Source organism: Astatotilapia calliptera, chromosome 10 (assembly GCF_900246225.1).
Source record: "Astatotilapia calliptera chromosome 10, fAstCal1.2, whole genome shotgun sequence".
NCBI classification, from domain to species: Eukaryota; Metazoa; Chordata; class Actinopteri; order Cichliformes; family Cichlidae; genus Astatotilapia; species Astatotilapia calliptera.
In genome coordinates, this window is record NC_039311.1 from 7,059,444 (window position 1) to 7,084,842 (window position 25,399).

At 40.5% G+C, this 25,399-nt stretch overlaps 1 protein-coding gene across 1 annotated transcript in view; it reads right to left on the bottom strand.

Annotated features, from left to right (window-relative positions):
- alcama (activated leukocyte cell adhesion molecule a) overlaps positions 1–23,147 on the bottom strand; it is a 36,295-nt gene extending 13,148 nt beyond the window's left edge. Inside the window, exons 1-6 of the mRNA XM_026182028.1 lie at positions 22,897–23,147; positions 7,142–7,248; positions 5,998–6,217; positions 4,275–4,339; positions 2,021–2,108; positions 1,454–1,624 (exon numbers count right to left, since the gene is read on the bottom strand). Of these exons, the coding sequence (XP_026037813.1) occupies positions 1,454–1,624; positions 2,021–2,108; positions 4,275–4,339; positions 5,998–6,217; positions 7,142–7,248; positions 22,897–22,954 (709 nt within the window). The 5' untranslated portion in view covers positions 22,955–23,147. The remainder of the gene's footprint in view (positions 1–1,453; positions 1,625–2,020; positions 2,109–4,274; positions 4,340–5,997; positions 6,218–7,141; positions 7,249–22,896) is intronic.
- Between the last annotated feature and the right edge of the window lie 2,252 nt (positions 23,148–25,399).

Consider the following 25,399-nt stretch of genomic DNA (forward strand, 5'->3'; position numbering starts at 1 on the left):
TTCAATTTTTTTTAATTTTTATTATGCAGTTTAATGTCTCATTGCACGCTGAAATGAAAGCATAGTAAAACTAAACAAATTCAGTGGAAAAAGAAATCATGGAATCAATTTATAGACCAAAATATATTCTAACTTTGGAGTCATAAAAGTAGCCACCTTTGGCACATATAACAGCTGAACAGACCAGTGGCATTCTTTCTACAATAGAATCAAATATTCTTCAGAAAGTTCTTTCCATATCTGTTGCAGACATTCCCATAAATGTGTGGCACTTGTAGGTTGCTGTGCTTTCACCCTTCTGTCCAGTTCATCCCAAACTAGCTTGATGGGGTTTAAGTCTGTAGACTGTGCTGGTCACTCCATGTTTTCAAGCTTACCATCTGGTTTGTTTTCCTGAGGTAGTTCTGGCATAGCTTGGACTTACGTTTTGGGTCATTATCTTGCTGTAGGATGAACCGCTGACCAACTAGGTGCATACCAGAGGGTATTTCATGGCACTGCATAATGCTGTGGTAGCTGTTTTAGTTCAGGGTGCCTCTCACTCTGTACAAGTCACTGAACCTGGATCCAGGAAAACAGCCCCAGACCATCACACTTCCTTCTCCATGTTTGACAGTTTGACAGTCCTTTCACCTATTCGAAGGCGTACAAAGATCCTGCATGATGAACCGAAGATTTTAAATTTTGATTCATCGGTCCATAATACCTTCTTCCAGTCTTCAGTAGTCCAATGGTGGTGTTTCATGGCCCAGGCAAGTCTCTTTGTCTTATTCTGATGTCTTAGCAATGGCTTTCTTGCTGTAACTCGTGCAGTCAAACCTGCAGGTCGAAGTCTTCTCTTCACAGTTGAAACTGAGACTTGCTTACTACGACCACTATTACATTATATTATACTATTATATAACTATTATTTTAAATAATAAATAATGTATTTTTTTATCCTCTGGCAGTTCTCTACTTACCTTTTTTACCATTTTAAGCTATTCATTGGACTTAATCGCCTTGCATTGTGATAAATAACTGGAAAGAATTGGTGTTCTAAAACTTTTGTCTGGTAGTGTATATAATAAAAAAAAAAATATTAAGACTGAAAACATCCCTGAAATGCAAAGAATTTTACATTTCCTCTTGTCAGATTTTAAAATTCACAGTTTGGTTTGCTGCAGTGAGAGAGCCCCTGTTCCACACCTTTGAAGGGAATCTCTTAAAAAACATGGTGCATGAGTTGAAGCATGCAGTTTTACACACTACGGAATTTCTTCCAAAATTTTCATTGGATCTTATCTAACAGCAATGAAAGCATTTTAGCCATTTATTTCCTAAAAACCTTAAGCATACAAGTATTAAAATTACTTTGTGGCAATGTAGCTCTATATGAGAAGATGGAAAAAACAGATTTCATATAGTTGTAGTACAGTGATACAGACAGATGTCAGCACTGCCTTCCACTCACAGTGAATGGGAAAAGGTTCCAGCTCAGTCTCCTGATTAATCAGTGTGTGTGTGGCTTCACAGGCAAAGATTGCATCAGCATCCTCTTTGGTGGCTGCATATTGGAGGGTGGAGAGCATGGTGGATAGGCCTGTGTCAGGATCCAGCTTCAAGTGGTTAGTGATCACAACAGCTGGAAAGGCAAGATGACAACCACACCAGACACATGTACATACCCACACAGACAGACAGACAGACAGACAGACAAACAAACAGTCAAAGACACACAGATTTCGTCAGCTGTTACTATTCCAACATTGCTTTGATTTAGACAATGAAAGTCAAGGACTTTCCTATTAATCAGAATCAGAATATTTTATTAATCCCTATGGAAATTATGTAACATTTATGTAATAATTATAATGTATTACTGTGTTCCTTCTGACAAGTAAGCAATGAATTTTATCATATATCGTTTTAGCTATTCTCTTGAATAAATATGATGCCCTCTAGAGGGATATCTATGACAGCAACTTCCCCAGTGTAACTGGATAGTTTACAGGTGACCGTAAGGGAAGAAATGCATTACATTTTTGATCATCTTTCAAAAGTTGTCCATTTTTTCTCCACTTGATAGTGGCTGGAGGGTTTGCTTCTGCCACAACACATGTTCCAACCTAAAAATGAAAGAAAACAAAACATAAACAATTATACACCAACTTGCATTTTTGTCACACTTAAAGGTTTTAGATCATTAACATCCCACAGATATGTCATATGTCAAGTACAGCAATTTTAACAACTGCTGACATTTACTTGGACTCTCTGATTGACCTTTCTGACTTCTTAGGAGTGGATGTGATTCATCACACAGCCACTCCTGGGAAGATTCACCAGCGTTCTAGGTTTCCCCATTGTAAATAATAATCTCTGTGGTTTACTGGAGTCGCAAAGCCTTAGAAATGGCTTTGTAACCCTTTCCAAACTGATAAATGTTAATAACTTTGTTATCAGAGGTTTCTTTAGATTGAGATTGATCTTTTAATTTACTTAAATTTGTCAGAAAAGTTGTAAGTTGCTACTTAAGCGATTTCTTGATGCAACTGGTATGAAAAAAAAAATCAGGCCTGGGTATGACCAGTACAACTGAACTCAGCTTTTAAAAAACAAAACAAAAAAACTGTGGTTAATCGTAGTTTATTCATGATTTAATGAGGGCCGAGTGGCAGTTAGGTTTGGGTAGTGTTTCTCCCTTAGTAAATCACCATTTAAATATTTACTTGGTTCTTTAGAACACTACTTAAAGCATAAAAGACATTATTCCAAAATATATTTCCTTCCTACTGCTGCAATCATGGTGGTCGGAGCTAAAAGTAGAACATGGTTAAGTTCAAGAAAACATCTAACTTTTAACTACATAATTTCTAGAAGTTAAACGTTATCTAGATAAACAAAAATATCTGAGCTGCAGTGCCCCTTCCTCTTCAAGGACAAGTGGACCAAAGCTATACCAGCAAAATGCAGCATACATATACAACAGAAAGTGTGATTGTAGGGGCCAAGTTTTCCATTTTTTATTATTTTTCCATCAGTTTATTTTCCTTTCATTAGTCACATCTTATGTAACATACACATTCAATACTGCTTGGAATTTCTTTTTTCCCCTACTTCAGTTGTTTATACTATCTGCTATGAAAGTTTCCTCATCTCGGCTTAAAAACAATTACTACTTAATGCCTGCAGAATGGGGTGTTCATTGCAGGGTAGGTGCAGATGGTAGCATGAAACTTTGCACACCGATTTTGGTGTCTCATGTGTCGCACAACACAATCTTTGTGGTGTGTTGGCTAATTGTGCACATCTCGATTTTTTTAACCTTGCATGTTGTGCTGCGGCTTCCGCAGCTGGGCTGAAGACAGGAGTATACAATTGTTTCGGTTTTTACTACCATTTTAATGATAATACAGCACAGGAGCTCAGGAATATACAGATATGCAGAGGATTATGTTAAAACAGTTAAAACTGTTAAAACTTGCAAAAAAACCCAACCAAACAAACAAACAAAAAAAAAAAAAACACTCTACAAAGTCTTCGCTTCTAGTTTTGACTATAGTCCTCTTATACTAGCCCTTATGTAGCTGTATTGTCTAAGTCACGACAGCTATTGTTCAGGAGAATACGGCAGCTGCTTTCTGTGCAGTAACAGCGTGTATAAATACAAGTTTCTGTGAAACATGGTTTTGCAGAGGTGAGCGGAGCAGGCACATTCTGGCCTAGAGATAACCAAAGAAGCAAGTCACTTCAAATTGAAAAAAGAAATCTTATGAAAGGTCTCTGTTGCAAAGACAGACAATGTAATTTTACACATACAATGTTACAATGATGCCACTGGTTACTGTATAATATGCTTTAGATGTTATAAAGCTTCGTTTCAGCCTAGTGTAAACCACAAAGACTTGTCTAAGCTGATACTATTTCATGTATAATGCTGAAGCAAGCTCTTAGTACTTTCACAAGTAAAAACCACATTGTGACAAAATTAGACGTGGCCTTCAGAAGGAGCAGTCTAACAGTGACTGTCAACAACAAAACCTGCCTTCATTACAGTCACCTTCATGGCAAAACAGACATTGACTGACTTTTGTGATCTAATGAAAATGCTATAAGAACAAGGTCATGCTTTCTGCATTCTCCACCACTAAATCTCTCTCTCTCTCTCTCTCTCTCTCTCTCTCTCTCACCTAATACTGCATAACTAGATTTTGCAAACATTTCTGTATACACAATTCACGCTGCATCATGGAACAACCTGACACATCTGATGGACAAACACTGAGACTTACCGCTGTTAATTTGTCTTTCTGTAATAATTCACTTTTGTCTATAATCCGCACTGGTGATGGCTTCTCTGCAAACACAAAAGGACAAAATCAAGGTTTCGAATTAAATTCAAATTTTAGATTGCATCAAATTACAACAAAAGTTGCCGTAATATTGTAAAGTAAAGACCCTAAAATAATACAAAGAAACCCCAACAATCAGACGACCACTAATGAGCAAACACTTTGGTGACAACGGGAGGTAGTTTTTCCTTTTTCCTCAGCTCTTTTTGAGAGAGTGGCACGGTTGCCCTTCCGTTGGTCTTTCTTGGTCTCTTGTGCTCTGAGGGTCTCTGGATGTCTGGAGCCCAGATCTCCTCCATACCTGCTTCAGGAGGACAGGGCTATGGCTCCCCACACCCTCTAGCAGATCATTACATGAAGGAACCTTTTGAATACAAACACGCTCATGCTCACAGGTGTACACACGGTTGCTCAAAGACACAAACTACACCCTTTTTGGCTCCTACCTCAAAGCACACTGTGCGCTGTCAATCTTACGTGCTGCACAATAATATTCAATATTTAGTATTTATTTTTATATTCACATAGATTATTGCAATGATGTTGTTTATTATATTGCTCTCTTTTGTTTTTGCTTGTTTTCTTTTTTTTCTTTCTCAACAGGTGATCCAGGTGATTGATATATGTATTTTTTGTCTGTTTGTTTTGCTGTTTTTTGCCCTTTATCACTGTTCCTCTTCCCCACTGTTTTTCTTTCCCTACCTCTCTTTCTTTCTCCCTTTCCTTTCCCCCAGCCATGTCTGTCACATGTGTAGCAGGTGGAAATAAAATAAAATAAACAATAGAAACAAAGGTGAATCAAATAGACCAATACGGCAAGGCTGGGATGGTCCATTTGGTAAAGTAAATCCGTTGGGCATCTTTCTTGGCCTTTAGACAATTCTGATGGCAAAAAAAAAACAAATGGGACAGGCGGGAAAAGACAACGGGAGGTAAAAACTCCCTTTTAACAGGCAGAACCAGGCTCAGGGAGGGACGGCTATCTCCCATGATTGGTTGGGAGTGAGGGGAGGAGGACAGGACAAAAGACATGCTGTGGAAGAGGGCAAGAGAATAATGAAAACTCCTTAATTAAATGCAGAGTGGTGCATGATGCGTCCAAAGGGGTGAGAGGACAAAAAAGCCCAGTTTATCATGGTAAGCCCCGAGAAGCCAGGTCTATTGCAGCATTACTAAAGGAGGACCTGTTCCAGCCTAACTATGTGCTTTATCGCTGAATCAGGCCACTTATCCAGGAATTTTAAGCCTGATTTAAAAAGTAGAGAGGGTGTCTGTCTCATAAATCCAAGCTGGGAGCTGATTCCCCAAAGAGGAGCCTGAAAGCTGAAGGCTCTGTCTCCCATTTCAGAACCACAAGTCTGACATTAATGGCCTGTATTTCTATAGCGCTTTTACTAGTCCCTAAGGACCCCAAAGCGCTTTACACAACCAGTCATCCACCCATTCACACACACATTCACACACTGGTGATGGGGAAGCTACATTGTAGCTACAGCCACCATGAATTAAAGTTGCAAAAAGATTAGAAATATTATTATGTCACACTTTTACCAAAAGCTCGCTTTGGTTTTTTGTTTTTGTTGTTTTTACAAAAATAAAGTTTAGACAGCCTTGGTGAATAAATAAGGGGAGGAGCAAAATTCAAGATTGTAGTTAAGCTTACTGTAAACAACAACAGAGACGGGATACTCCATGAGGTTGGCGTCTGACACCACCATGCAGGTGAAAGTCCTCTGGTCTTTGAGTGAGGCCTGGGTAATGAGCAGGCTGAAGTGCCTATTGATGCTGACCCGTTGAGCATAACCATCTGTGGCCTGAACTGTGGCCTGGTCACTGTGAGCCTGTTTGATTAACAGATCACCAGGTGTGCCATCATCTTTTTCCTAAAGTGTAAGGCAACAGAAGAATAAGACAAAGAAGACAGGGTTTGTCAAATCTGTACAAATCTTCATTCTTCAAGCGTATTTAAATAGACATGCACAAAAATAGAACAATTTTAAACAATGCTTTTAAGCTTTCATTCAAGCATTCTCCAAGTAGAACGTACAAATGCATCACATATCTGCTAATTAGAATAGGTGTACACTGCTAACTCATAATGCAAAATTCAACAGGTCATCTTTGCCAGGTAATCTCTTTAATTACAGTGTGGATTAAGTGGAGCCATATTTATCTGACTTCTTTAAATAAGTCTTGAAGACACTAGCTGTAGATTTATGATGGACATAAGCCTAAAGTTTTGCCCTAGACAGGACACTCTCTCATAGTTTTATTTTATTCATTCCCTTAAGCTGGGCATACACTGTGCAATTTGTCACACAACAACCGTGAAAAGAGTTGGATGGACATTGCTGCTCCATTGCAGCTGGCTGGTCAATGTTTTTCATTAGCAATTTAGCAAAGTTGATGGTGGTGGTGTGTGTCTGTGTGAGTGAAAGACAGAGAGGGAGAGAGAGAGAGACAGATTTTGTGTTATAAGCTTCATGTTATGGACGCACAGTGTGAGCACTCAGGTCGTGTTATGAAGGAAGGAAGGCTCAGAGTTTAGTGAGTGGGTGTGCTGGGATGTGCTAAAAGGTGGGCCTTCACAACAGGTCGCATCAGAGCACCGGGCTGTATAGTGTGAGACCATGCATTGTGACCTACGAACTTCTAATCCCTGTGATTCAATCCTACTGTTTGAGCAGAAGCTGCATAATGCGACTGAAAAAAAATTGCACAGTGTATGCCCAGCTTTAGACTGGATGGTGATATTCACACAGCTGGTTGCTTACTTCACAAGTAACTCAATGTCAGTGTGTACTTACATATTTCCACTTGATGAACATCAGATCTTTCGGTGGTGGAGCTCCACCATTGCATGGCATAACAATGGTTTCTCCATACAAAGTAGTCAAGTTTGCTGTTCCCTTTACTGCATAACAAAAGACCACAAATTGTTAGAATAAATAAACATATAAAGTGCTACCATCTATCATTTAACTGGAAAAAAAAACGTACACAGGTATTTTTGAAAACGGAGATTTTCCGTTTCCGTTTTAAAAAATAATCCCGTCCACACGTAAACGCAGAAATGGTGGCAATATATTTCTAATCATGTAGAAATGTTGGCCAATCAGAAGTCTAGAAGCCTCAGTGGGAAATAGTAAACAAGGATGGGGCATAGAAGCAGAACCGAGTCGTATGTGTGGAGGGACAGTAACTGTGTGTGTATATGTAAGCATTTAAACGCTGCAGAGAGTACAATTAACAGTAACAGTATTGTAGAAATTCATTTCACCGAAACAATAACGTGGCGCACAGTATTACGTCAAAAAAGGCGCACACCCTTGACGCTGCATTTTCTGCGTTTTCTCCGTTTTTCTTGTCCACACGGAAATGCAAAAACTGAGTTTTCAAAAATATCCACCCTGGCCGGAGGTTTTAAAAATCTCAGTTTTCAGTGACCGAAAACGCCGTTTACGTGTGGACGAAAGGTGCAAACGCATAGAAAAATCTACGTTTTCAAAAATACCCGGGTACGTGTGGACGTAGCCTCAGTAACATGTGTACAGCAACAGCTGGCATTTTGAGTACTGCTTGTTTGCACCCTGATTAGCCAAACCTGGGTACATGAACATATCCATGTAGCTCTTCTCCCCTGACTCAATCAATCCTTGTGTACATCAAACCCACTTCCAACTGCTGAGATCTTAAGAAACCCAGCAACGAAAATAATCATTAATGTACCAGTGGGTCAGTGAGCAGCTCCTGCCAACTATAACTGTCTTAAAATGCCTGGGTGTTAATAAGTGAGTCAAACTATAGCACAATATCCTGTCACTCCAAATGTGATGTGTGATACCATACATCACAACGATCATGTGTAATGTCAAAGAAGTAAGAAAATTGGTGGAAAAAGATGGATGGACAGTTAAAACAATATTGCTTGTTTCCCTGTCTAGTTTCTTGTCACTGAATTCTGCATTTCTACAAAAAATATATATTAACTGTTAAAAACAAAGCATGTTGAAAAACTGTGAGTACAAACACTCGAATATTACTGAGTGAAATTAGCCAAAAATATAGAAAGTGAGAATGGTAAGAGACAGGCTAACAACATACAATGAAATTTTTTATTTTTTATTATGATGAAAATGTTAATGTAGCCTTGGCTATTTGTTAAGGTTTGAAGTGACTTTGTGGAGTTATTGTTCAGAATTTCACCCTGCTCAGTAGCGAGTAAAAAAAAACAAACCCCAACAACTTTGTTTAGTATAGTTTTTGTGTAACTGTATAAGTTTGTTCTATAGATGTTGAATGTAGCTTTGTTTAAAGTTATACTATATGTGTAAAATTTATTTTGGCTCTAAGCAAGTTGCTGTTTGAGTTCTTTATAAAGTGCAGATGTTGCCGATCCGTGGAACCAGCACCTCAATACAGAGATGTGAGATATAACGAAATATATCAGATGATGATATCAAAACATCTATTGTTTATTTTGTGCTGTCGCAAAAGACACGGTTTACTGTAATATTTTTCATTGACTTAGATGACAGTTTGCAATAATCACCACGGTACAGCAGAAGAACCAGGCAAAACAAATTGAGGAGCTCGTTCCTAAACGAGGGCCTACCTCTGTGGCGTGGACGTGATTCAGTTATGAAAAGTGTGACATGGAGGAGAAAACTGCACAAATTATACAAGAAAATGGTCCCCACCACAGACACAAACACAACAAACCTTCTTTGCAAGAATCACATTAAAGAGTACAGAGAGAGTTTATGAATCAGAGGCAAATATGAGCCAGGTCCTCATAATAAACCTCAGACTCAAACATTAGAACAGGCTTTTCCCTGTGGTACGCCATGTAATAAATAATGTCTATTACAAGTTACATCTATAAATATATGGTTTCATGCAATGGCAAAAAAAATTGCCATTGCATTTTTTGCAATCAGATGCAAAAAAAATTGCCATTGCATTTTTTGCCATTGTATCCAATCACTGGATGATTGTGTGAGTCATCCAGTGTGTGTCACTACTGGATAACACCATGTAAGGTCCATATTAGTTAATCTAATCTAAATGTAAAAAAAAAAGAAACTTTTGATGTGGTAATGATATAAACTATTCACTAAATTTGTAGGAATTGCACTATATAATTTTGGTCATATCGTGTAGTCCTACAAAACAGGAAGTGTAGATGGTCTCTCTGTTTAAAACACCCAGTCCAATCCAGTCCAGGGGACTTGCCTTGTTTGTTGCCTCGATCCTCTGGTTGTCTACATTGATTTAAAAAAAATAGGAGCCCCAAGTAGTCTTGCACTTCAGGTATTTACAGCTCCAGTCACTACTGACACGCTCCAGAGAATGTGTGCAATACACTGAATACCAGATAAAGTTGTCACTGACAATGGGCCCAAGTTCTCAAATTAGGTTTTCCGATTAGACTCCGGCACATCTGCAATAAACAAAGCATTTGCTAGAAACTCTGACTACATCTTACACAACCACAGCAGAGTTGGTGATAGGAAGACATTGAAGGCAATGAAAATTTCTCTGATGCAAACTTGATATATAAGTGACTATGTTCAATCTAACTCTTGCAACTTCCAAATCTCAATACTCTTTAAGGTCTTGGACTTAGGGGTGAGCGATATATCGAATATACTGTATCACAAGTTTTTCCATATATGATGGCTAAAATGGCTTTACCGTAACCATTGAGTATAAATTGCCATGGCAATATTAAGCTGTCTGCATGCAATTCACTGTGAGTGTCTTTTCTCCCAAACTCTGCGAATGCATCATTAATTTCCCCCTCCCAAATGGAACATTTTCTACCTGGTACACCGTGGTGAATTTTTGCTTCATGTCCTTTTATGTTGCTGTGATCGTTTGCTGGTAAAGGTCTAGTGTTGATAACAGGAAGAAACATACTGTTGACAGTACAGTCGTTTGTAAAAAACAAAACAAAACACTGAGGGATCGATTTGAATGACTGATTGGCTAAAAATAACATTTGTTTTTGGAGGTTATTTAAACATATTGTGATATATGTCATGTATCGTGATGTAGGCAAAAAATATTGTGATATTAGATTTTCCTCAACTTGGAATGTGAATACCACAGGCTGCAGTGTTCAGAGCAGCGCGAATCCAAGCCCAAGCCTTTGATTTCAAAATTAAAAACAAACAAAACACATTTCTATTTATCTGGAAGAAAAAAAAATACCATCCGTTTTATAAAAGCACTAATTTCCTTGCTTTTAAAAACCTAAAATGTGACATATCCCTCTGTCTTTCGGAAGACCATATATAAAATCAAAGTTAAAATTATATAAATTTCTCGATCAACTTCATGCTGGCCCATGGTTAATCCTAGATGTGATGCCCTAGAGAAGCACAGAGGGATGGAAAGGCAAGTGCCCTTGGGAATTAAGGCTAATTAATTCTATATGGGAAAATGGCCTTGTGTAGACTCAGCAGACTGTTGAGGCACCAGCATGTCTGGAGAGAAACAGAATATCCTCTTGTTCAAAATGCCTTTCATTATTTACAATTCATGTAATTAGACAAAAAATAATGCCCAGTACAAGAACTTGTTTTCTGAGGTCCGAAACATGTCCAACAGGCAAGTAAACCAATTAAAAACTAAGACAATGTGACCTGCAGATGTCCTTCCTCCTTATACATGTTAGTGTGCTTATCACAAGGCACCAGTGGTGGACCTGGCAATTCTAGTTTTCTAAGCAATGCTGAGCAATGCTGGGCAGTGAACACAGGGCCCACTAGAGGACTTTGGGTCTTCGTGCCACCATGATGAAGTCTGTGACTATTTGGTCATTGACATTCACAACTGCTGCCTTGTTCTTCCCATGTCGATACTGAACTTTTACTTTTGTGGTTCCTAAATTATGGAGGAGTTCCAGCACATAATCTGGTCCCTTTAAACCCCCCACCCCACCCACCGACCGACCAACATTAGTACCAGAGTTAGCTTCTAGTCAATGTTAATCGGTTTTCAGTGGGGTTTTTTTGAAATTGTCTTTTCTCCATGTTTTATTATTACATGTTGCAATAGGTGTCTGAAAGGTGCAGCCTGAGGTGTGGTCTAAAGTCTTCCCTCCAATGTTTTACCAATCGTGTTAACATTCTGTTTTTACCACATGCAATAAAAGTGTTTCCTGCCTGGGCCCAGCAGCCTTTGCCTCTGAGCCAGAGGTCCACATAAAACAAGTGGAAATTCTAACAGTCTGATAATAAATTGTGAAAACTTATAATTTGAGCATATTTGCCTTTTCTTGTGAGAACAAAACAAAACAACAACAATAGCAACTTTTAAGGTAAACATCACATAGTACTTCACAACAAAATACACCAAAGTTAACCAAACACAAGGCCAAAAAGATTCATTTTTAGCCGTATTTTAAAAGAGACCACTGAGACCACATATTTCAGAGGTAGACCCTTCCAGAGTTGCACAAGCACTGTCTACTTTAGTTTTCAGCTTTGTATGATGCACAGCCAGCAGGCCTCAACTACATGGCCTCAGGGGCATGTTAGGGACATAAAGATTTCAAAGTTTATTGATATAAGTTTGTGCTTGTCCATGAAGAACTCTAAAAGCCAGAATGTTGAAATGGACTCTAAATTTAATGGGGATCCAATGCAGGTGGGTCAGTAACAGCGTGACCTCAGTACTTGGAAGACTTTGTCAGCACCCTTGCAGCATCATTCTAAACAACTTACAGATGTTCCAAGGAGTTTTTACTTAGACAAGCGACCAGTGATTTAAGGTAATCTAAACATAATGAAATAAATGCATGCAGGGGTAGGCAACCTTTCTGATGATGAGTGGCATCTAAAATTTCCTCAGAAGTGAATGTGCCATATAATTGCATTAGCAATAAATTGAATAATGCTCTATATTAACAGTCACCGTGCACGGTGGCACGGTGGTTAGCACTGTTGCCTCACAGCAAGAAGGTCCTGAGTTCAATTCCACCATCAGGCCGGGTCTTTCTGTGTGGAGTTTGCATGTTCTCCCCGTGTTTACGTGGGTTCTCTCCGGGTACTCCGGCTTCCTCCCACCGTCCAAAGACATGCAGCTTGTGGGGATAGGTTGATTGGATAATACAAATTGCCACTAGGTGTGAATGTGCGAGTGAATGTGAGTGTGAATGGTTGTCTGTCCCTGTGTGTTGGCCCTGCGACAGACTGGCGACCTGTCCAGGGTGTACCCTGCCTCTCGCCCTATGACAGCTGGGATAGGCTCCAGCGCCCCCCGCGACCCTGAAAAGGATAAGCGGAAGCGAATGGATGGATGGATGGATTAACAGTTACACACTACATAGAACAACTTTACAGAATTATATTTGTTCACAGATGTTGGCAGCTACAGTGGGGCAAAAAAGTATTTAGTCAGCCACCGATTGTGCAAGTTCCCCCACTTAAAATGATGACAGAGGTCAGTAATTTCCACCAGAGGTACACTTCAACTGTGAGAGACAGAATGTGAAAAAAAAAAAGTATTTGGTCACCTCAAACAAGAAAAATCTCTGGCTCTCACAGACCTGTAACGTCTTCTGTAAGAAGCTTTTCTGTCCCCCACTCGTTACCTGTATGAATGGCACCTGTTTGAACTCATCATCTGTATAAAAGACACCTGTCCACAGCCTCAAACAGTCAGACTCCAAACTCCGCCATGGCCAAGACCAAAGAGCTTTCGAAGGACACCAGGAAAAGTATTGTAGACCTGCACCAGACTGGGAAGAGTGAATCTACAATAGGCAAGCAGCTTGGTGTGAAAAAATCAACTGTGGGAGCAATCATCAGAAAATGGAAGACATACAAGACCACTGGTAATCTCCCTCGATCTGGGGCTCCACGCAAGATCTCATCCCGTGGGGTCAAAATGATCATGAGAATGGTGAGCAAAGATCTCAGAACCACACGGGGGGACCTGGTGAATGACCTGCAGAGAGCTGGGACCAAAGTAACAAAGGTCACCATCAGAGAAGCCATGCAGAGAAGTACACACCCCCATCACCATCAACGGCGCTGCTGTGGAGAGAGTGAGCAGCTTCCGGTTCCTTGGTGTACATCTGGCTGAGGATCTTACGTGGTCAGTACACACAAACAAAACAGTGAAGAAGGCGCAGCAGCGCCTCTTCTTTCTCAGGAGACTGAAAAGATTCGGCATAAGCCCCCGCATCCTCAGGACCTTCTATCACTGTGCCATTGAGAGCATCCTCACTGGATGCATCACCACCTGGTATGGCAACAGCACCGCCTACAACTGCAAAGTTCTCCAGCGAGTAGTGCGGTGCTCTGAACGGATAATTGGAGGTGAGCTTCCGTCCCTCCAAGACATCTACAGGAAGCGGTGCCTGAGGAAAGCGGGGAGGATCATCAAGGACTCCAGTCACCCCAGCCATAAACTGTTCAGACTACTTCCATCAGGAAGGAGGTTCTGCAGCATCCGGTCCCGTACCAGCAGACTGAGAGACAGCTTTTTCCATCAGGCCATCAGGCTGCTGAACACATCATAGACACCTCAGCTTCACTACTGGAACTATTGAAAATATTTAGTATACACATCCAGAAATGCATATACTATTATATATTGTACATATATTTATTAGTTTCAGATGTAGCCATTCTTGTATTTTGCTTGTTTACATTATTGTATTTTGCACAACTCTGTTGCTTGTGAAGCTCGCACACAAGAATTTCACTCACATGTGCTGTACCAATGTACCTGCACATGTGATGTGACAATAAAAAGTGATTTGATTTGATTTGATCAGTAACACACTACAACGGCAGGGAATCAAATCCCGCAGTGCCACACGTGTTCCGCTGCTGAAGCCAGTGCATGTCCAGGCCCGTCTGAAGTTTGCCAGAGAGCACATGGATGATACAGCAGAGGATTGGGAGAATGTCATGTGGTCAGATGAAACCAAAGTAGAACTTTTTGGTATAAACTCAACTCGTCGTGTTTGGAGGAAGAAGAATACTGAGTTGCATCCCAAGAACACCATACCTACTGTGAAGCATGGGGGTGGAAACATCATGCTATGGGGCTGTTTTTCTGCCAAGGGGACAGGACGACTGATCCGTGTTAAGGACAGAATGAATGGGGCCATGTATCGTGAGATTTTGAGCCAAAACCTCCTTCCATCAGTGAGAACTTTGAAGATGAAACGAGGCTGGGTCTTCCAACATGACAATGATCCAAAACACACCGCCCAGGCAACAAAGGAGTGGCTCCGTAAGAAGCATTTGAAAGTCCTGGAGTGGCCTAGCCAGTCTCCAGATCTCAACCCCATAGAACAGGGGTGCCCAATCCCGGTCCTCGAGAGCTACTGTCCTGCAGCTTTTAGATGCATCCTTGTTCCCACACACCTGAATCAAATGAATGGCTTGTTATCAGGCCTTTGCCAAACATGATGGCATGCTGAAGAGATCAAACCATTTGATTCAGCTGTGTTGGAGTAGGGATGCATCTAAAAGCTGCAGGATAGTAGCTCTCGAGGACCGGGATTGGGCACCCCTGCCATAGAAAATCTGTGGCGGGAGTTGAAAGTCCGTGTTGCTCGGCGACAGCCCCAAAACATCACTGGTCTCGAGAAGATCTGCATGGAGGAATGGGCCACAATACCAGCTACTGTGTGTGCAAACCTGGTAAAGACCTATAGTAAACGTTTGACCTCTGTTATTGCCAACAAAGGTTATGTTACAAAGTATTGAGTTGTATTTTTGTTATTGACCAAATACTTATTTTCCACCCTGATTTACGAATAAATTCTTTACAAATCCTACCATGTGGATTCATGGATTTTTTTTTCACATTCTGTCTCTCACAGTTGAAGTGTACCTCTGGTGCAAATTACTGACCTCCGTCATCATTTTAGGTGGGGGAACTTGCACAATCGGTGGCTGACTAAATACTTTTTTTCGCCTGGTTGGTGGTCATTAGGTGTATAGATTGAAGTTCTCTGGTGACCTGTAATCGTTTTTCTTTGGCTCCAAAGACTATTACTTCAGTTTTGTTTTTGTTTAGCTGGAAAAAATTGTGACACAACCAGTCATTAATTTCCTCAATGTAATAACCAAGAGCCTGTAAAGGCCCTGGTCTCCTGGTGACATTGTGATATATGTCTTAAAGACATAAAGACCTGGATGGCCGCTAACTTTTTGCTTCTTAATTCAGATAAAACTGAGGTTATTGTACTCGGCCCTGAAAAGCTTAGAAATATGGTATCTAACCAGATTCTTACTCTGGATGGCATTACCTTGGCCTCCAGTAACGCTGTGAGGAACCTTGGAGTCATTTTTGACCAGGATATGTCCTTCAACGCACATATCAAACAAATATGTAAGACTGCGTTCTTCCATTTGCGCAACATCTCTAAAATTAGAAATATCCTGTCTCAGAGTGACGCTGAAAAACTATCCATCCATCCATCCATCCATCTTCATCCGCTTTGTCCGGGGCCGGGTCGCGGGGGCAGCAGCCTAAGCAAAGCTGAAAAACTAGTTCATGCATTTATTACTTCCAGGCTGGACTACTGTAATTCATTATTATCAGGATGTCCTAAAAACTCACTGAAAAGCCTTCAGTTAATCCAAAATGCTGCAGCATTTTGGATTAGCTGAAGGGACTAGGGACTAGAAAGAGAGAGCATATTTCTCCTGTTTTGGCTTCCCTTCATTGGCTTCCTGTTAAGTCCAGAATTGAATTCAAAATCCTGCTCCTCACATACAAGGTCTAAATAATCAGGCCCCATCTTATCTTAATGACCTTGTAGTACCATATCACCCTATTAGAGCACTTTGCTCTCGCTCTGCAGGCCTACTTGTTGTTCCTAGAGTATTTAAAAGTAGAATGGGAGGGAGAGCCTTCAGTTTTCAGGCCCCTCTTCTGTGGAACCAGCTTCCAGTTTGGATTCGGGAGACAGACACTATCTCTACTTTTAAGATTAGGCTTAAAACTTTCCTTTTTGCTAATGCATATAGTTAGGGCTGGACCAGGTGACCCTGAATCCTCCCTTAGTTATGCTGCAATAGACGTAGGCTGCCGGGGGATTCCCATGATGCATTGAGTTTTTCCTTTCCAGTCACCTTTCTCACTCACTATGTGTTAATAGACCTCTCTGCATTGAATCATATCTGTTATTAATCTCTGTCTCTCTTCCACAGCATGTCTTTTATCCTGTCTTCCTTCTCTCACCCCAACCGGTGGCAGCAGATGGCTGCCCCTCCATGAGCCTGGTTCTGCCGGAGGTTTCTTCCTGTTAAAAGGGAGTTTTTCCTTCCCACTGTTGCCAAAGTGCTTGCTCATAGGGGGTCATATGATTGTTGGGTTTTTCTCTGTATCTATGAAGCGCCTTGAGGCGACTTTTGTTGTGATTTCGCGCTATATGAATAAAATTCAATTGAATTTAATTGAATATATTTGTGTGTCATCTGCATAGCTGTGATAGTTTATTTTGTTGGGGAACTCCACATGTGATACTTGTCTGCTCAGATGTGAAGTTACCTATTGATACAAAGTATTTCCTGTTTTCTAAGTATGTTATGAACCAGTTTAGTACAGTTCCTGAAAGACCTGTGTGTAAAGTAAAGTGTAAAGTGTGCGCGTTAGTCCCCATAGGGAAATAGTTCCTCTGCATTTAACCCATTCACCCAGTGAAGCAGTGGGCAGCCACCAGTGCAGCGCCCGGGGAGCAGTGTGTAGGGACGGTACCTTGCTCAGGGGTACCTCAGGTTAGCCGTTCAGTGGAGTCGAACCCCCGACCTTCCGATCATGGGGCCACCACTCTACCTACTGAGCTATCCCTGCCCAGTTCTCCAGTCGTTTGAGTAATATGTTGTGGTCAACTGTATCAAATGCTGCACTGAGATCCAGTAAAACTAAAACTGACATTTTTCCACTGTCTGTATTCAGACATATGTCATTAAACACTTTTGTCAGAGCAGTTTCAGTGCTGTGGTTGAATGAAAACAGACGCTGTTGTGACAGTGATGTACACTGTCTTGTTGGTATATGTATGATTTCTATACATTTTGCGTCAGATGAAAACTTTGGTTGTAAGATTCAGATAATTATTTGTTAAATGCTAGACATTTTAAATGAGAATAAGAAAGAAAGAGTATTTCTGTGTGCCCTGTTAACGCCCTACCTGGCCCCCTGGCAAAACTTTGCTAGACCCGCCCCTGCACAGTTACCAGCTGTCAGCTACTTAGAAAAGAATCCTGGTGTTATTTCTCAGAAACAGTTTATAACTTCCCTTCAACTCATTCATGTCACCTAAAAGGTAAACCTGTTTCTCCATCACCTGTTCAGCTCTGATGATTCTGTGAGGACATCTCCTGGTTTCATCTTCATGTTTCCCTCTCACCAGATAACCAAACCGATATAATGACCAGCAGCTTTTACTGCCGTGGCTCCAGCAAACATCAGCTGATACTAGAAATTAATATTAAATAAATTCTAACAAAAGCTGATCAAGCTTACATCCACTGGTTTCCTCTTTCTGGCGCAAAGTGGGAGATAAACAAACAAGAGAGACGGGACTTGCGACAGAAAAGCTGATCAGCTGATCATTGATCAGTTTCACGATTGAAGTAGCAACAGGAGAGGGAGGGGGAGAGAATAAGAGAAGAAAAGGCAGCTGACAGCGTAAAGACGCAGAATAACTCCAGCTTTGTGTCTTTTTCCATTCTAGATGAAGTACGGGACAAACTGCGTTCCTTCTCAGCTCAATACGAAATGCGTAATATTTTCTCTAAATGACGGATGTTTCTATCCCAAAGTTCCAAATGGAAGATTTAGCAAATGAGGCAAAGTAACCAAGTGTTTTGATTGTGTTAGGTGCAAATTTGCCAGAGGCACAAACAAGGGTTCAGTTTTTTTATACTTGTTGGTTTTGGAAAAAGATACCAGCCATCTAACTTTTAGAGTATAATCACCTATTCAGGATAATTTCCTTTTTCAGCTTAGTAACATCCTAGGACTCAAAACAGATATAAACTGAAAGTCATCTGCATAGCAGTGATAAGAAATGTCCTTAAAGATGTTCAAAATTTGCTGAAGAGGGAACAGATAACAGAAACAGATACCCCAAACAGAACCTTGTGGCACATCATATATAAGAGAACTGGAAGAAGACCTGGACTTAGAAATAGCCTAAGCAGACCCAGATACACTCATCTAATATCTCAGCCTATTGAACAAAACACGATGGTCAACAGTATTAAAAGCAGAGGTAGCTTCTAAGCTCAGCAAAACAGAACATTCTCCATTATCAGTTCACATCAAATGTCACTTAAGAGCTGTTTCAGTGGAATAAGCTCTACAAAGGCCAGATTGAAACTAATCAAGAATACTGTACTTGTCCAAGACAGCTATTAGCTGGTTAGCCACAACTTTTTCGAAGATCTTCACAATAAATGGGAACATTTAACTCTTATTTACTCACCGAAAGGCACAAAGCCATCATTTAACAAAGAAAGAGGCCTTTTCCACACCGCATGCAAAATGTGACACCATGCTGGTTGAAAGCAAAACAAAATCTGCATAGCAGAAATGTAGTCACACATGTTTTTCAGGTTTGTCAGCCTGTGACCTAAGCATCAAATGACAGCCTCTGTAGAATTAGAAACATCCTGTCTCATTCTCAATGGTGCTGAAAAACTAGTTCACACATTTATTACTTGTAGGCTGGACTACTGCAATTCATTATTATCAGGATGTCCTAAAAATTCCATGAAAAGCCTTAAGTTGATCCAAAATGTGGTAGGAAGGCTCTTGGCAGGAGCTAGTTATCCAAAGCTTCCGGTTCAAAAAAACACAGATGATTTTGGTAGCTCCACTGAGGCATCGGGGATTTGCAAATGGAGCCAGGATTCAGTTACAATTAGTAGACAATAACCCACAGAGCACCCAGTGGTTTCACAATCGCAGGTGGGATACTTTGGGTCCTATCCAATATAAAGTTCATGCTGAGGCCAATTTCTCTCAGTTCCTGCTGACTGAAAGTGATCAGTGTGTTGCACTAAAAAAGCATAAAAAATGCAAAAGCACAAAAGTGTGCATAGCAGCTGGGAGCGCTGTGCTGCAGATGCTGCTTATGTTTGGAGAAAAAAGGGAGAGGTGTGCACCTGAAAGAACACCATCCAGCAGTGAAACTTGGAGATACTTCAGTGCATCCAGAACTGGGAATTTCATCAAAGTGAAGGAATTATGAAGAAAAAAAGATACTTGTGCAAAACTGGGTCTGGGTTGTCACTTTGTCTTCCAACACAACAACGACCCAAAACATATTTTGCTCCTAGTAAATAACTCCAGAAGACCAAAGTGAACAAAGTACTGTGTGTTCTGCGCAAAGCTCTCACTTGAATCTGATTTAAAATCTGTGATCTGACCTGAACACCAAGGTCCGTGCAACAACACCATCAAATCTGGAGGAGATTGAGAGATTTGCCAATAAAAAAAGGGCTGGAACTGCCCAGGAGACGTGTGTGAGACTTGCTGAAAACAATAATCAATGATTACCTAGCAAAAATGAGACACAAATCCTTAATTATGTTAGAATTTGTAATAAACATCCATCCATCTTCATCCGCTTATTCGGGGCTGGGTTGCAGGGGCAGCGGCCTAAACAGCCACTTCTTCTAGCTTGTCCGAGGGAACACCAAGGCCAGCTGAGAGACATAATCCCTCCAGCTCATCCACGCCTTTGTAACGTCAAGGCTTGATTACTGCAATTCACTTTATTGTGGTCTCCACTCTTCCCTTTTACACAGATTACAGACAGTTCAGAATGCTGCAGCACGCATTCTAACTAAAACCAAGAAGTTTGCCCACATTACTCCTGTCCTTGCTGATCTGCACTGGCTGCCTGTCAAATATCGTATTTGTCATGGTCCCCGTGCCTGCTCGGCTGGCCCTGTGTGGCTACATGTTATGTTTTGTCTTTTTTCTCTCTCCTCTCTCTCTGCTCGCTGCCTGGGCGGAGCTCATTGTGAGCTCCCGGCCTCCACCACCTGTAGGCAATCACCTGTGGCTCCTCACCTTGTTTGCTCCCGCTACTTAAGGCAGTGACTGAGAGCACCTCGCCGCTGGACTATTGAGTAACGCTCGTCAGTGCTACTTTAGCCTCAGCCAGTTTTGAGCTCTGTCCGTGAAAGTTCCGTGCTAACTCTTGTTCTCTGTATGCAGATTTCTCGTGCTTGGTTTGGTGACTCTGGACGCTTTTCCCGACCCCTCTCCGCACCCCTGGGAACCCTGGGAACCCTGGCCCCCCTCTCCTTCACCTGTATATAGTGAACCTGGAGTGTGTAAATAAACCTGTTTTTCTGAGATTTCAGTCTGCGCCGAGTCCTCCCTGCTCCTCCGTGACAATATTCAATTTAAAATTTTGTTGTTTACTTTTAAAATTACCAATAACACTGCACCAAGCTATCTTAAGGAACTTTTAAACCCATATGCTCCTGCTAGGGCTTTAAGGTCATCCTCACAGTTACTGTTGGTTCAGCCCAGATCTCGACTGAAATCTAGAGGTGATCGATCGTTTGCTCTAGTTGCACCGGAGCTGTGGAACAATCTCCCGATTGGCATCCGGGCGTCTGATTCTATTCATTCTTTTAAATCACGGCTAAAAACATATCTTTTTAAACTTGCCTTTTCTACCAGTTAAATGCTGGCTTGCTTGCAGTGACCTATTGACCTATTGTATTGTATTGTATTAAATTCTCTGCTATCTTTCCATTATTGGTGTCTTTTATCATGGTGGTACAGTCTTACCTTGCTATAACCTATGTGCTGCAGTTTACTCTTATTGGTGGCTTTTATCTGTGAACATAATCTGTTACTTTTATGTATTTGATGTTAATGTGTGAACTGTTTTATTTTTTATTGTTTTATGTAAAGCACTTTGGTATGCCCAAGGCTTTTAAATGTGCTCTATAAATAAAGATTGTTGTCGTTGTTGTTGTAGCGTGTCCTGGGTCTGCCCCAGACCCTCCTCCTGGTGGGACATGCCCGGAACACCTCACCAAAAGAGGCACCCAGGAGGCATCCTTATGAGATGCCCAAACCACCTCAACTGGCTCCTGTAATAAACATGATTCTGATAAAGCAAATAAATATTAGCAAGCTCCACATAGAAGAATTATCTACTCTACTCTCTAAGGATCTGTGTGCCATCACAGATAGGACAAAGTCTCTTTCTCCAAATCATGTCTTTAGTTCTAAGGGCTAAAAGATCTTAATATTCTGTGACATGGGACTAAAATTCACTGGTAATATGCCTAAAATATATATACATGTGAAACACTAGAAGTTTGTGTAATGCATGGAGCATTTCTGTTTCACAACACTGAAAATCTGAGCAGCTTGACAGCGTTAGAGTCATCATATATCACATGTGAAGCCTCATAGTGTACCACAGATGGTTTTACAAGCACAGAGGTGGCTTTTAGCTTTAAAAAGAAAGAGGTTCATGCTGCATGAGGCTTAGGATTACCGCCAGGAAGTAATGGTATATTACCATCGCTGGTATGGAGTATGGGCCAAGATGTTATAAAAAAACAAAACAACAAAACCCCCCACACACATAAGGGCCCCAAAGGGCAACATTGATCTCTCTGTTCAACTATAGTAAGTGTAGGTTGTCAGTCTGCTGTCAGTACAACTGCGTTATCAATATCCTGGATGTCCAAGTCCATTCAGTTTGGATTTCTCCAGTTTCCTCTTTTCAGTGTGGGAGGAAATGTTTTTTTTTTTTTGTATATTAAAAGCTGCTACTCCTCCACTGGGATTTGGCCAAAAACAGTGTTTTACTTCTTGTTTAGTCACACTCACTTGTAATTGTCAAATGACTTTAAGCTAACGTCATTTCAAGATGGAAACTACCTAACACACCACAGGGCAGAAGTGATACCAGTGTATTACAAGGCATCATATGAGTAGTGTTCATGTTTGTGTGTTTAGCAGTGATCTCATTTATTTTCAGTTTCAGTTTCACCGATTCTAATTTCAGCTACTGTTCATGCTCTAGTGGTGAGTCACCGAGTCAGGTGCTTTTTCATTCTGCCGTGAAAATACACAGCAGAAAGTCCGGGGACTTTCTGCTGTGTGTGTGTATATATATATATATTCTTATATAGTACAAAAATTCAAGACCTCCCTGACTTACATGACAAAAGACATAAAAGTAAAAGTATTTCTGGCTTCTTCTTAACCTACTCGGGTATATCAAACAATACACAAACACACACAAAACAGGTTCCTTTGCTTTACCCATTTAACATAAAATAGTTCCCTTTTATTTATTTATTTAAAAAAAGGTAAAGTGGGAAGCCCAACACTGAAAATCAGTCACGAGCATGTTTCGGTTTCCTCACCCAGCTGGTGAGTTATTTGTATTTTACGCTAACTGGCATTTAGTTATAAGAAATATTAGTACTGCATTAGTCTGTATTGTATTTTTGTGCCAAATCAACATCAGCACTCTAACCTGTCTAACCATGCTAGGAGGTATTCCTACTACGTTATTAGCGAAGCTTACCTTGAACCAGCGTTCCAGCGTTGACCACAAACAGCAAAAGTAAAGCGACAGTATCCATCGTTTTGAAAAAAGGGGAAAAGATTGTGGGGTTGGTGGATGACCAGCAAGACAAGTAATGACCAGTGGAAACCAAACCAAGGTTTACAAATATGGTCGGCAGATTTCTCACTGCTGTTCACAACAGTTTAAGAGTGAAAAGTCCAGCGAAATGCGTTTTGAACTGGGAGGCCGGGCAGGTGGAATACGGAAAAGCTGACGAAAGGACAGGGGGAGGAGGAGGAGGAGGAGACTCTTAGGGGATTTTGCTTCATTGTTCAAGGTTCAAGATTCTTTATTTGCCACATGCATAGTTATACAAGTATAACACACAGTGAAATGTAGCCTGACACGCTCCTCGACATGTGCAAAAAATTGTGGGGCGGGGGGGGGGGTGTAGAGGAAGAACATTAAATATATATATAGTATATACATTGGGTGAATGTGCAGTAGTAGCAGCAAGCAGGTGAATTCTGTACATTAATATGAATAGACATCTGACTATTTTACAGGATAGACGATATAAACTTATTTAAAATTAAAGGAATTTGAAAAGTACATTGTGCATTGTATTGAATGCATTGTATTGAAATGTACATTGTTGACTGTAACACGATCTGATATCCTCATGTCGGTGTTGTTCCCACGTCATCATAATAAATGTTGTTCCAGGTTAAACATTGCAAGTGAACAATCACTTTGTTGTGACGTTATACTTTTTGCGACTTCGGAAAAAAACGCCTTAAAAAATCTACTTAACTTGCGAGAAAGCGTCTCTGTCCGCCGATCCAGCAATTTGAATTTTTTGCATTTCAGGATAGTGTTCTTTATTAAACGGTAAGCATTATACATATTGTCCTTGCAACATTGGAATTTCATAAATGAATGAATGAATGAGCCGTCATTTGTGAGCCGCGGTCAAGCCAGCCGCTTCTCTCCGCGCTCTTACACCAGTCTTTACGGTAGCGCCTTTTCGCTTGAAAGCCTAGACCCGCGCGCACATGCATGCGCGCACACAAATTACAATGGAACAGCCTAAATTTCAGAAATTCATCAAAAATCATCCATAGTAGTTGAGGTCTAACTTTCAACAGATTCCTTCTCTGGGACACCTACTGTACCTGTGTGCCAGGTTTCATCCAGATTTACTGTAAAATTCCTCAGAAATTAAAGGAAACTTATATTCAACACAATACAGTCAATACACTACAATTATGTCAATTTTCAAAAATTCATTAAAAATCATCCTTAGTATTTGAGGTCCAACTTTGAACACATCCCTCCTCTGGGACACCTACTGTACCTGTGTGCCAAGTTTCATCCAGATTTACTGTAAAATTCCTCAAAAATTAAAGGATATTTTTATTCAATTCAATACAGCCAATACACTACAATTATGTCAATTTCAAAGATTCATTAAAAATCATCCTTAGTAGTTGAGGTCCAACTTTCAACACATCCCTCCTCTGGGACACCTACTGTACCTGTGTGCCAGGTTTCATCCAGATTTACTGTAAAATTCCTCAGAAATTACAAGAAACTCATATTCAACGCAATAAAGCCAATACACTACAATTATGGAAATTTCAGAAATTCATTAAAAATCATCCTTAGTAGTTGAGGTCCAACTTTCAACACATCCCTCCTCTGGGACACCTACTGTACCTCTGTACCAAATATCATCCAGATTTACTGTAATAGTACTCAAAAACTAGAAAGTGCATTTTCTGAAGAAACTGCAGTGTGAATGCTTGAATCTGAATGTATGCACTGAAATGAATTAATTGCTGAATTTTGAGTTAAAAATATTGAATGAGATTAAAAAACAACAACAAAAAAAAACGAATTTAACCTGAAAACAAAGGTGCTGAACTGCTAAAAGCTGAAGGTTACACAGAAGAAGGAGTTGGAAAAAAACTGAAAATGTTTTAAATGTAAATTAGAAAACCCTAAGAAATGAGAAAAGAACATTTAGAGTCAGAAAACATCTGAATGAATATTAAAAGGTCATATTCTTTGAATCACTGAATGACTCAAATGTGATCCCTCCACTTTGATCCACACAGTTTAAAAAGTTTAAATGCCTGAGCTTTGAAAGATACGGTGTTGGAAAGAGAACAATAATGGCGACAATTTGAGGGTAAAATGATGGCTGTAACACTGTGGACACAGCAGCAGTTGAAAGAGAAGTGCTTAAGATGAATCTTGGTACAGTGGCAGGCAGAGCTCGTTAAGCAGGCAGGTGTGAGCCTGGTTGCTATAGTGACCGCACCCAATGGCTCCATACACACGGACACAGACATGCGCCTCACTTTTGCTGCTTAAAATGAACAGAAAAGTCAGGCCGAAACAAATCGTTCCCAAATGAAAAGTAAAAGTCGTATTGACAAAATTCTTTCACCGTGAGTGACAGCAATGTCTAGTCTACTGAATTCTCAGTTTTCATGCCTGTGGAGTTTATTATATG